The sequence below is a fragment of the Ursus maritimus genome, unplaced genomic scaffold (genome assembly GCF_017311325.1).
Source record: "Ursus maritimus isolate PB19 unplaced genomic scaffold, ASM1731132v1 scaffold_21, whole genome shotgun sequence".
Lineage (NCBI taxonomy): Eukaryota > Metazoa > Chordata > Mammalia > Carnivora > Ursidae > Ursus > Ursus maritimus.
The window spans coordinates 19,506,532-19,520,156 of record NW_024424564.1 but is presented as its reverse complement, the minus strand read 5'-3'; the positions used below and the strand labels follow the sequence as shown (position 1 = coordinate 19,520,156).

At 33.0% G+C, this 13,625-nt stretch overlaps 1 protein-coding gene across 4 annotated transcripts in view; it reads left to right on the top strand.

The window, feature by feature from the left end:
- Positions 1–13,361, top strand: part of PPP1R12A (protein phosphatase 1 regulatory subunit 12A) — a 139,005-nt gene extending 125,644 nt beyond the window's left edge. For all 4 annotated transcript variants that reach the window (XM_040637291.1, XM_040637292.1, XM_040637293.1 and 1 more), the window contains 4 exons: positions 1,620–1,724; positions 6,078–6,125; positions 8,573–8,623; positions 11,168–13,361. In XM_040637291.1, the coding sequence (XP_040493225.1) occupies positions 1,620–1,724; positions 6,078–6,125; positions 8,573–8,623; positions 11,168–11,254 (291 nt within the window). In that variant the 3' untranslated portion in view covers positions 11,255–13,361. The remainder of the gene's footprint in view (positions 1–1,619; positions 1,725–6,077; positions 6,126–8,572; positions 8,624–11,167) is intronic.
- Positions 13,362–13,625: the final 264 nt, after the last annotated feature.

Here is a 13,625-nt window from a genome sequence, read left to right as displayed (position 1 = left end):
TGTATACTCACACAAGCATGAACACACACTTTTCTCTACCTATTTGTCAATAAGAGGCAGCCAAACAAAGAACAGAGCTCTTCCTAAGTGAATATAGGTTTTCCTAGGTAACTAAAAAACTTGTGGTAACGTAAGTGCTATCATGTCTTAAGGATGGAAGTATTTAAGAAGTAAGTTCTGGAAACTCAACAGTCTAGGATTCTGACTCATAATTCTTAATATTTTAAGCTTAGAATAAACATGAAGTTTGTTGGGGAAAAAGAAGGCTTGTGATATTTGTACATGTTCCCCCAAATAGTAGGCAGCTATTTGAATTGGTTTCTTACAAGCAAAGTCAGCAAAAGAAGGAAGGTGGAGGGTCAGTTTACATTATGTATAAGATTGTCATTCATTCAGTAAAGAATTAAACACTGTCCTAAGTAGTGAGCTTCTCCTCATGGGCAGTAGAGTTGGAGATACTGTCCTTGCTCTTATGGACATCTTCCATGTAGTAGAAGAGACCGACATGATCATACAGTCATATTAATAAATGTGTAACTTAAAAATTGAAACAATTATCTGAAGTAAAGAATCCATTTCATAAGAGTGTATAACAAAGGAAAGTGACAGGGCCTAAAGATAAGATTTCCTAAAGAAGTGAAGCTTCAGAAGCAAATCATAGAAGGACGATTAGTTAACTAGCAAAATGGAAGAAGAAAGTTTTCTAGATGGAGTGAAATAGAAAGACATAGACCTGGTGGTAGAAAGGCGCAGGATGCATTGAAGTAATTAAATTTTCAGTATGGCTGGTAGAGCAGAAGGGATGGTAGTGTGAGGTTGCACTTAGATGTACAGCCCAGGACCAGACCATACAGTGCTTTACAGGCTATTTTAAGGATATCTTTATACTGAACACTGGGAAGCTATTCAGGGGTTTCTGGTGTCAGGGTTAATGGAATGGTTGGCATATGAAGTTGAGATTATCATTTTTAAAAAGTCTACTCTTGCTGCTATGTATAGGACAAATTAGAGCGAGGTCAGGAAAATAATTCTAATTTTTACAATAGTCTAGATAAGAGATGATTTTAACCATCTATACTGGTAGTAGTAGGGATGGGGGAGAAAGAAGTAGTAGATTCAAATGTTACGAAAGTATTCAAGAAATATTTCACTTTCCTTAAAATTTTAGTAAAAGCAGTACAATTATAATGATAAATACAACTGATGCTCCACATCAGTGTCAGTTATTCAAGAGAGAATGATGCATAGAAAAGCTCACAGACCCCAGAAGAAGATCACAGTGGTTCCTCAGCTCTAGCTATAGTTGCTCTGCACTATGTGGTCCCTCTTTATCATATAACTGAATTTTTTTTTAATGGAAATACAAAAGGTAGATTTGTCAGTGCAGTCTTAAATTTTAAATACTAGAACTAATGTATTAAAGAGTTTCCATAGGACAAATACCTGCATGACCAAAAATTTTGCCTTGCAACCATAAAGCATTAAAATATTTTTAATGTATCCTTTAATGGCTCATATGTTACATTAATCTTTTTTGTTTTAATATTGCAAACTATTCAGTGGGAAATCTTAAAATAGTAAGAGAGCAGAAAAGTAATTTGTTGTTCTAATTTTTATAGCTTTATGAACAAATTCTAGCTGAAAATGAAAAGCTGAAAGCACAGCTACATGATACAAATATGGAACTGACCGATCTTAAATTACAATTGGAAAAGGCCACCCAGGTTTGTACCTTTTTCTCTTTGTTATCCTGAAGGTAATTGTTTTGATTTATTCTATCTAAAAAATTAGATTGAAATATTCTCAGGTGTTCCTTCGAAACATAAGTTTGGTTACTGATAATAGCTTATTAATAAGGAATCAAAATAATACAGTTTACTGATAACTTCATTTACTTCTTTCTAGAATAAATTAAAAATACAGAAGTAAAACCTTGTAATGGAAAGTTGAAGTATTTTTAAGCCAAAAATACCTATGTTGTGTTACATAAAGGGCTTAAATGCTTATTTCCCAGCATACCAAATGTAGGAAGGCATTAAAAGCATCTATACAGAATCTTCTTAGAGCCATTGAAAAATTTTATAATCGTTTTTATTCATTAGAAATATTTCCTGTTTGTCTCAAAATTAATTTGATATACTAATGCTTGAAGAAGATAGTTTGTCATTAACTCTTTTTATTTACCTTCTATGCAACAGCCTATAGGAGACCATTTTAGACAAGAAAATTGGGATAGCCAAACAAAATTCACAACCATATACATATGATCTAGGCTATGTATGATCTAGGCATTGTTTCCCAAGCTTTTTCCATGGAATACCAATTGTGGGAGATAGTAATAGGCACATTCCTTCCTCATTCTCTACCTGTCCCCTTCAAAGGAAAGAGTTTTGTGACCCAACTGTTTCATGGGAAATACTATACTACATCTTGGAGATTTTACAGGATACTACTCATGTGTTAAAAGGCTCTAAGCAGTCCTGTAATTTTTAAGAAAACAAACTTGTTTAATTTTAACATGAGACTTTGTAGTATAAACACATTTCTGCAGTTCAACTTTTGGAATCCAGTTTGAAATCACTCATCGAGAACTGACATGTCTGGTTCTATGAATAAGACTGTATTCTTTGGTCATTCTTTTACATTCATCTTTTTTATAATCTTTTAAGTTAATTTTCTATGTTGAACTTGTTACCAGGTCCCCTTTTCGTTGTCGTTAACCATTATTACATTGTGAAGCAGTTGTCTATGCACAATGGAGGCTTTGCTAAAATTCCAGGAATTAAGCTACCCTTATGAGGTTGAGGAGGCTCTGCAGATTCCATCATTTGATGAGGGTTTACTGTAAAGATACACAGAGAAGTAAGTCAGAACAAGAACACATTTCATAGTGAGGTGTCATAGAAACTTGGAATGTCATTCAAGTAACAACTTGCTGGGGTAACTTAGACTTCATGGTAAACTGGAAAGTCATCATTCTTTGGGTTGCATTAGTAGCTTCGTGAGCCTCCTCATACAAAAATATCATAACTAGTTTTCTGAAAATAACTTTAGCTCCAGAGATTTGATCATAATATTTTCTAAATAAAAATGTCCACTGCTTTAAAAAAAAAAAAAAGAGTCCACTGCTTCCTACTGCTGTATTCTGGCATTACAGTGAGTCAGCTAATCTGTGTTTTTACTGCTTACTACCTTCTCTGTTTCTCTGCTCTTCTTCCTACCCTGTTGTCATTTAATTCTTCCTAGATGTCTCTCATTCTAAGTCTGCAAGAAGGGGATCTGATAGAATTAGAATTAGCCAGTTATTATCAGCATGGAGCAGTCCTGTTACTGACCATTTCATAGGACACTGGACAACCTAGAGCAAGTTGCCTTTAGGTCATGTACCAATTACTGATCCTATGGATTGTGGCCAGAAAAACAAGTTACTATTAACTGCCTTAGTAGACATTCTAAGTACCATGCCCAGTATACTGAATGAATAATGGAAAGGGTAATTCAGAATATAAGATATTGGTAAATACTCAGAGTTAATATCTCAGTTGGAAAAACAATGTAAATGTTTTTAATTTTAAGTGTCCATGTAAAAGCAAAGCTGATAAACATTAAACTTTTTGTTCAATTTTAAAGTATTTATCCTGAGCATTTAAGTCTACTATGAATCATTCCACCTGATTTTTATTTTCTTTTTGGGGCATTACTTCCATAACTATTCATGGGTATACATACTGATAACGGTTTGACAGTTGCATAGAGTTTTTTCCAAGGGAACTATCATCATCCTATTAATAGTGAGTTTGACAACACTTGGCCAAGGGATTCTAGAATCCTTGAATCCTGCCTTCGTCCAGCCACCCTCCTTCCTGTAGTCTCCCAACTGAGGCTGATTTACCAGAAACTGGTTCGATGAATAATATTTTGTCAAATGTCAATTCACTAGATTCACTGAATATGATTTTTAACAGCTTTAACTAGAACATTAACCAAAAATATTAACTAAAGTTGATTTTTTAACCTTAAGAAGTTAGCAGATGAATCATAAAATTGCTAAAATGTTCCTATATGAAGAAGAATCCTCAAAAAAATGCTAATTTTCCATCTAAAATTTTGTTGACTTATATGTAATGGCATTGTTTCAGCTGCTTCTGAATTCTTTTGGGTGCTTTTGAATGTCATTTTTAAATTTTTCAGTCTTTATTTTTTTTCAAGTAATGTGTACACCCAGCATGGGGCTCAAACTCACAACCCTGAGATCAAGAGTCCCATACTATTCTGATGGAGCCATCCAGGCACCACTACATTTTTCAGTCTTTAAAGCATTTTTTAGGATTCATTTGCATATCCTCGAGGGGCATATTTTTGTATTTTTAGCAGTTAAATATAAATTTTAATTTAAAAACAGCAAAAAATCAGAATTAGCTGAAAAGTCTCATCATACTTGAAATTCTGAATTTGATTTCTAACAATAAGTAATTAAAATATGTCAACTTTTATTTTTCCAGAAAGAGTAACCACAAAAGCATAAAACCATTTAAAACAACAGAGAAAAGGAGGGATACCTGGCTGTGATTAGATCTTTAAATTTTATATACCATAAAAAAGAAATTGTGAAAAGAAGATCAAAAAGTAACTTGGTTACAGGCCTTGATGAGACTAAAGTATGAATGCTGAAATGGTTGACAGAATAGAAAATTACATAAAGAAACGTTTAGGGCGCCTGACTTGGCTCAGTCAGTAGAGTGCAGCTGTTGTTCTTGGGGTAGTAGGTTTGAGCCCTGTGTTGGGTGTAGAGATTACTTAAAAATAAAATTGAAAAAGAAGAAGAAAAAAGGGAAATATGTAATTAATGATGAAATATATTTTTAAGTATATTTTGTGGTTAATAGTCATAAAAAAGCATTCTTGTTAAAGTTGTCAAAAACCATTTTTGGTAAGTTGGTAAAGTTGATTATTCAACAAATTCACTTTTGGGAAATGAGTCATTTGATGGTTTTTATAGCAAACTGACCAGGAATCCAAGGGAGATATATGTACAGAAGTCAGTGTAAGAACTAGGATACCACTTGTTTTTTGTTGGGTTTTTTTTTTTTTTTAAGATTTTATTTATTTGAGAGAGAGAGTGTGTATAAGTGGGAAGAAGAGCAGAGAGAGAAGCAGACTCCACGCTGAGCAAGGAGCCTGACGTGGGGCTCAATCCCAGGACCCTGAGATCATGACCTGATCTGAAGGCAGACGTTCAACCAACTGAGCCACCCAGGGGCCCCTAGGAACTGCTTGTTTTTAACTGGGCCTTTACTCAGTATCCACATGCAGACCCCTCAGGTACTGGCTGTAACATATGGCTTAAAACCCCTTCTATTTCCCAGGTCTCAGGATTTTGTCAACTTTGAGTTGATAGCATAGTACCGTTGATACATAGTACAGTATCATTTCCTGATACAAAGCAGGAAAAATGAGAGCCCTAAGTACCAGGAAAAGAAAAGCTATATAGTTAGGATTTCTTATAAGTGACAGGGTGTAGTTCCTTACCAATTTTGGAGCATGGATGATTGGAAAAGAAACTCTAGATAGAGAGTGAGCAATAGGAAGCTGTGAGAGACACCAGAATTTAGGCCAGTTTACTGGCTTGGCTGCATGGATACTCACTCATCCTAGTCCAACTACCTTTCAGCCACGGTCCTAGAATCTGACCATTCAGATTAGCCACTCCTCCGAGTGGTGTGTAAGAGAGAGCTTGAGCATCGGACAGGAAACTCTAGGATGTTATGGTTTTGTTCCACAGTACTCACCCATCTTTAGCCCCTACTATACTGCGTAAAGACCTGAGAAAAAGTGACGGGTAGACCATGAGAGCTGTGGAGACCATTCTATTTCTAAGCATTTCTTTAACTCTCTGTTGTTTCAATACAAGGTTGTTTTCTCTTTTCTTTATTTATACCTGTGTATTACTCTACCTGAATTATGTGATTTATTTGAACACCACTAGAGGAGATACTATGGTCCTCCTTCATTCACCTTCACCACCCCCCCACCTTTATTGCGCTTATATCCCTTTTATATTTCTTACTTCGTTACAGAGACAAGAAAGGTTTGCTGATAGGTCACTATTAGAAATGGAAAAAAGGGTAAGTATCCATTTTATTGAATAATCATTTTCCCCCTTTATTGTTTTACATAAGCAATAGTAAGGTTTTTTGTTTTCTTTTAATTTTATTTTTATGAATGGTAATTTTTGTTAGTGTAGATTAATATTTTAATTATGAATGTTTTCTGGCTTAGCTTCTTTGTACAGTTCTGTGGGATCTCTCTAGGTGTGAAATTACCTTACCTCTCTAGGTATTATGACTTAATTTACCATGTTATTCTTTTAACAGATTAAAAAAAATCTTTGCCTTGATTCTGAAATGCACACGTTATGATAGTGCATCCGATGTTTTTGAAGTGCCATTTATCTCTTTGGTTTTCTGTTGTATACTTAAAACATTCTGATGCATACATTTAGTTTAAGTCTTTAGAAAATTTAAATCCATTCTTAAAGTTTGTAAAGATTCTAAGGACATCAAATTCTCAAATTTCTTTTAAAGTTAATAATACTTTATTTAATTTTGAATTTAAATATTTAAATTAAATAGTATATTTTAAATAAAAAAAATTGACTACTAGAAAAGCCTTTTGCCCTTTTATGTCTTCCTATAATTTTTTATTTGGCAACGATATATTCATTTGTATTTCTCATTTATTATTGTTATTGCTCAGAGGTCTAGCAGTGGCCATAGGAAGAACTCTGCAGTTTAGTCTGAGCAGTTGAGAGTATATAAATGATCAAAAGTTAAAGGAAAAGAGTGTCCGTTAGTCCAAGTGAGCAGTGGCTAGACCTACAAGGTTTCAGCCAGACAAGAAAGTACATCCTGGGTAGCTAGGTCAAAGAATAAATAATCAGGAGCCGTTGATAAAATATTTTCCTCCATTCCATTATAAAAATAGCCAATTTACCTTTTTGACAAAAAAAAAAAATGAGAGAAATGATGTCTGTCTTTTTTTATCTAGACTTGTGCACACGTGGTGCACACGTTTATATTCTGACATACTCACCTAACCTTCTTTGTTTGCCTGTCAAAGGCAAATAAATTACAAAGTAGCTAATTTACTTTCAATTTAACAGATATTACTAATCCTAGTATTAATAATATCTGCTAATAACATTTATTCAGCACTCTGAAGTACCAGGCAGGCACTGGGCTAATAAGCACTTTACATGTATTTTTCTTAACCATATTTTTTGATGTTATTAAGTTTGTCAAACAGAAGAAATTGCCTACAACTTTATAGTTGCTGATTTGGTGACAAGACAGTTTGGTATAGTGTTCTTGTCTTGCTTTGGCAGAAAGTAGTTAAAATCTTGAAGGTACCTAATAAAATTGAGGATAATGAGGCTGAAGGAAATATGTTATTTATGAGATTTCACCAAGTTATTAGGATCAGATATGACGCTATATATCCTAGTGTTTTGGGAAGTGCAGTAGTTTTTATGAATTAGTCATGGCTGTATTATTAACTAGGAGGAAGTTCTGTTCATAGAAGATAACATTTTTGTCTATATAATAGTGTTTAAACCAGCTATTAATAGAATAACATGGTACTTAAAAGACTATGAGTAGGAGTCCCATCTACTTTTTACATCACATAATCTAAAAACATTAACATTTACAGTAAATATACTGCTTTACTAAATATCAACATTAATTATTAATCTGGGAAAGAATGTCTTGGAAATTCTAGTGATTAAACTAAATTTAAATGGTTTGTATCTGAAAGGTGACCGGCAAGAGTCAGTATCTTCTGGGCGGTATGACCTAACAACCAAAGTTTTACAGCACATTAATTACTGCTGCTTGCTTTTTGCGTAACACCCTAGAGTGCTTATTATTTAAGGGAGAATAAAACCGTACACTGCAGTAATATATCGTATGTTGCCTTTGCCTGTCACTCGTGGAAAGGAGGTACTTTAAGTGCTGCAGTTGCTTCTTCATTAGATTCACTGCATTAATGCTGCACACGGTATCAACCTAAATACAAAGCTATAAAGTCAGTTGGATAAATAATGACTAGTAAACATTGTAGGTGGAAGAGATGAACTTCTCTTAGATCCTTTGGAAATTTTAAAGTACACATATTTTAGGCATGTTTGCTGCTTGCGTTTCTGCTTCTGTCACTGTAGAATAATTGCATCTATGTGTGATTTTTTTTTTCTTTTCTATATAATCCTCAGTCTTGAGTATTGGTTTATTCCTAAGTTTTATGTGAACTAAAAAAATAGTTTGAACATGTTATGTAGCATCTTACTAGAAAGTCAAAGCTTTGAAGAAAGAGCTTATAGAAATTAATAAAAATAATCTTCATATTTACTTCTCTCAAAATTTGGAAAGCTCTTTACACATCACTGGCATCACATCTTTTTCCACACTGCTCCTGATTTGATTTTTGACTCTAAAGTGTCACTCTTTCACAATTTAGAAGAAAATTAAGAATATAATAATTATGTGATTAATATTGGTACCTTAAATTGATCTAGGAACGAAGAGCTCTAGAAAGAAGAATATCTGAAATGGAAGAAGAGCTCAAAGTAAGTAAACCTTGCTATGACTTACAAGAGATAGTGCTGTTTATCAACTCAGGTGTTACAGTATTCTTATAGATATTATGTTTATGTTAATTGTTCTCTGTACTGATTATGTAGTTTGTGAATTATCGATATCTTGTGCTTCTCTTCTTCCTACATCTAGGTTTTATGTGAGCTAGGAGAATATAATCAACTCATTTCGTTAATCAGTTTTTAATGGCTCTTTTGATGTTCAGGTATAGAAGAAATTAGACAGTAATGACTATAAGATTTGGGATTTATTATTTATTCACATTTCACATACTCTGTTTCTTGGAGAATAAATGGTGGAAGGGGTGTCAATACAAAAATATTTTCCTTTGAAAATAAAGGACATTACAGTAGTGGATGAGCAGAGCTCTGCTTTATTGAACTCCGAATTACCTATAGAAGTAACTGTTTGTTTTGAATGTTGGAAGGAATCCTCTTTGCTGGGGAAAAAATAGCATAGTTAATTGGTTAGTTTTTATTGTATTATCTTGCGTAAAACGTCTTTATCACATTATGAATTAATGAACTGATACATAGGACAATGTTCCCGTAGAATTAAAATTTCAAGAGTTAATTATTGTATTACTGAATTTGGTTCCTTATTAAAATGTTATTATTGAATGGCTTTGGAGACAGTTTTTGGATTTTGTTATATATTTTGTTTGATATGGAATTTTAGGACTACACTATTTAGCTTTGCAAATCTCAGGGAATGAATATCCTTATAGATATTCATTCAAGACTCTTAATTTTTTCTTCTTGTATGCATTATCTGTGATTCTTTGTATTTTTATTGTACGCTTTCCCATTTTCTTATTTTTTTATTTTCTATTTCTTTGTTCTAATTCCTGCAGAACCTGCACCAAATAAAGCAAATTCAAACTCTGAGAGAGTTAAATGAGCGACTGCTGACTGAGAATAGGGCCTTGACAAGAGTGGTAGCCAAGCGCTCAGGGTTCTGTAGGCATCTGCAGTCTGTAAACCTGTAATTTATAGTTTCATCATTTCTTCTTGGTAGAGCCAGGCAGGTGTTTTTGTATTAGTAAGCGTGTCTTAAGCTCACTTTTACAAATTAATGCCATTATGTCTGAAGCTTATCATGTAACTGTTAATTATGCATGGCTTCTCAGAATGTTAGAAAGTGTCACTAATTGTATATTCTGACTGATAAACTACAATAAATTTAGGAAATGATTTAAGGATTTAAAGACTTGTCTGCACTTTTGCAAAGCTTTATACATTTTTGGCTCTACAGATATTTTAAGGATTAAATATTTAAATATAACTTTAAAATTCTTTTCTAGAAAGAAAATGGAACATAAGCAGTATAACATATTTTACTTATAATTAATATGTTGAAGCTAAAGATTAAGCATGCTTTACCTTTTTTTCAAAATAATACAATTTCAGTCCGAACCACTGTAGTTAATATTCTCTTAGTTCTTTATTACAGAGGTATCCTAATACATAAACTTCAGATTACTATGGTTTAGATCCATACATTGTGAACACAAGAATTCATTGGTTCCACGTAAAGTTAAGCTCTTCATAAAGATTTTGCTTAACTTAATTATGCCAAGTAGAAGTTTTACTTTTATCTAATTTTACAACCTAGTACATTTTGATAGCTGAGGAAAGATATTGAAAGATATTTTAAGCACCTTGGAAAGTATGTTTTAATGTCCAGAATATAAGCTGTTCCACTTCCTAGCAAATCTGGCAGAGCACGTGTGATTTAATTCATTCTTAGTGGAAAATCCAGTTTACTGATAACATTTCTACCCCCTCCTTCAGTGTGACTATAAAACAGAAAATAGATTTGCTTTGAGGACGTAAGGATGTGTTTTTCTGTTTGCTTCAAATACTGGTGGTTTTTTCAATGCTTAGGTATTTTCATCAATACAGACTGACTACTTCGGCTTATAAATTATTTTGTACTATTCTAATAATAGTAATAGTTATTATAACTTAACGAGCACCTATCTTGGATCACACATTGTACTACATGCTTAAACTTGGTACTACAAATGAATCCTTTAAGGAATTTTAATAATTTAGAACAAATCTAACTTCCTCAATACTATGCTAAATAGGCTGGTTTCCTTGTGGAATAATAGTAAGTACTGTGGTTTGAGGTCTGATGTAAATAAAGTAAAAGGCCTCAGTTTAGGTGCCGACAGGAAGTCTTAGAGGAACTCCCTTTGAGAGCCCATCCTAACAAAAACAGGCTTCATTTTCTTGGCTGCTCTAATATGGTGTGCTTGTGAGTCGTAATAGCGGGTGATTTAGTACATTCCAATTGATAACTTTGGGAGAATAAACCTTTAATTCCATCATTTATTAAACTAATTAGCTTCACAAATCAAGCTTTTTCTTTCTTTCATATATGTTTTAGCCACTAGAAATTTATATAACTGACAAAGCTTGTTCATGTGTCTTGTGGTGAAAACATAAAATTTATGAAGAGTAACATCGTATCTTCTTATTGAAGTAAAACTTTTATTTTTCCCCTCACAGATGTTACCAGACCTAAAAGCAGACAACCAGAGGCTAAAGGATGAAAATGGGGCCTTGATTAGAGTTATAAGCAAACTTTCCAAATAAAAAGCAGCAAATAATGGAATTGCACATATTAGCAACCCAGTGGACCATAACTGACAGTCACTGGAAGCCTGAGAAGAATCCTTGGAGACTGTCATTTTCGGATATCCTGCCAAATGCCCTCTTATCTAGGAATTTTGTTTTGTTTAATTTTCTGGTTTTTTTTTTTTTTCTTGTATCAAGACCATTGTTTCATGTTAATGCAGCTGCTGAGAAGATTTTTTTTTTAATGACTGAGAAAACTTGTTTACAGCTCCAGCATATAAGGAAAGTGTTCAAGGCCAGATATGCCTCAGATATTTAACCAGTAAGCCTTAGTTGTACATAAATACTTTTGTGTCAACAGAAACTTTCAGCTCTCACAGAAGACAGTTATTCAACATTTTTTGATGTGCCACAGTTTCCGGTTTTTCGATATTTAATTTTTTGCTTTACATCTAAGTTTGGGTTTGTATTTTTTTCCTTCTAACTCTTCATGTGGCAGACTCTTCTATGTTTTCACAGCTTTCTCATTTACAGAAAAGAACACTGTTCTTCTGATATCATTGTTATGTATTAGGCTAATGCTGTGTTGTCTTCCACCTGGAACTGAATTGCTTGGTGGAACATTTGCTTTCACTGTTTGTGCAATATGCATTTATTTCTTATATGAATGCTTTAAAGTCAATTGAGATTAGATTCTTTTAAGTCCTGTTTTCTGCCTTCATTGGTCACTTTTTGTTTTTGTTTGTTTTTTATTATTGTAGTATAAGATGTTAGATTCTGTAATCTTCACATTCATTTTAGCAGGTACTGAGTGATGCTGTATATATAAATAAGTGTATTGTTTTGATTTTTAGACCACCACATGGCATGCTTGACTATTTCCTTATTTCAAATGTCTGTTAATGCAAAGTAGGCTACTCCATAATAGTGTTAAAACAAAATTTGCTAACAATGTGATATAAAGACTTTAAAAGTAACACATTATATGGAGCCCTATCTTTACAAAAGTTTTCTACTGTAAAGTGCTTTTACTTTTATTTCCAGTTTTCATTTGATAGTATTCAACCACAATTAAAGTTGCATAAGATAATTGCTTCACATTTCACATACCTATATTTATCTGAGTGCTGTCTAAAACTGTTGTGCTAGCCAAAGTAATGCTATGAAATCATTTGCAGACTTAACCCGTGAGTTAATGTTAAATGCACTGTTATTGCCATGTGAAGAGGCATTCACTTTGATACCACCATCATGTTCAGACCATTTTATACATTTCAGTGGCCTTTTTAAAAAAAAAAAAAAAAAGGAAAAGGGAAAAAAAAAAAAAAGCAAAACCAAGTACATAGTGAAGATGGCTTTTATTTGGACAAATAGCTTTTATATTTTCATCAAACCATGCAAAAAAAAATTACATCTTTCTGGCACATAACTGTCTCCTTAACCACTGAACAGTTCAGCCATTTGAATAAATTGTACATCATAAAGCTTATAGTAGCTAATTGTATTATTGATTGTATTGTATACTATATTAAATGTGAATTTGTACCCCTTCATTTTAAAAGGTCATTGTGTTCTACTGCCTATTTTAGATTACTTTGGGGCTGGGAAAGGGTGTTTTGGTAAGCAGGATTTTAAGTCCTCTCTCTCTTGATTGGTTTTATGAAGATATAAGGTTATGCTCTTACTACCAAGCTCAGGATTCTTGATTTTTAAAGGTACAAGGATAGTTATGGGAATTTTATTTTTGGTTATATTTGAACTGTATGAATGGTGGGTCTGAATATAGAGAATTTCCATGGTCTTATGTGGACGTAAAATATACAGATAATTGATCAGTTTGAGTGACTGCAACATGTTCTGGTTGCACAACAGTTAGGCATGCTAAGGATTATATTTGTGAAGTTTGGATGCCTGTGAAGAATGATTAAATACATGTTTCTAATATTTTAGTGTTTTGTATTTAGGTTATTTATTCTTTGTATCTAAAACTGAACAGCTACTGTGCTATATTGATTTTATTGGTAGTATTGAGCAGACCTTGTTTCTGCATGAAACTAGTTGCAAAACCCACTATTTTGGAAATAAAAATGTATTTTGACATATACAAATAAAATGAATAAAACTATTTTAAATGTGTGACCTTTTACTGAAGACATTTAAATTTTGTTCTGAGATATTTAAATTCTGCATGGGTATTTTTTCACTAATTGCTTTACTTGGATTCCAATTTGAATAATTTCTGAAATTGTAATATTGTGATAATTTGCACAACATTGTACATGCACATCTGTAAATGCAATCTTAATTGCCATATTTATGCAATCTGTGTACCAATTTGGACAAATGTTTATATATTTTACATAAAGCTGTCTGTATGCAGAATCTGAGA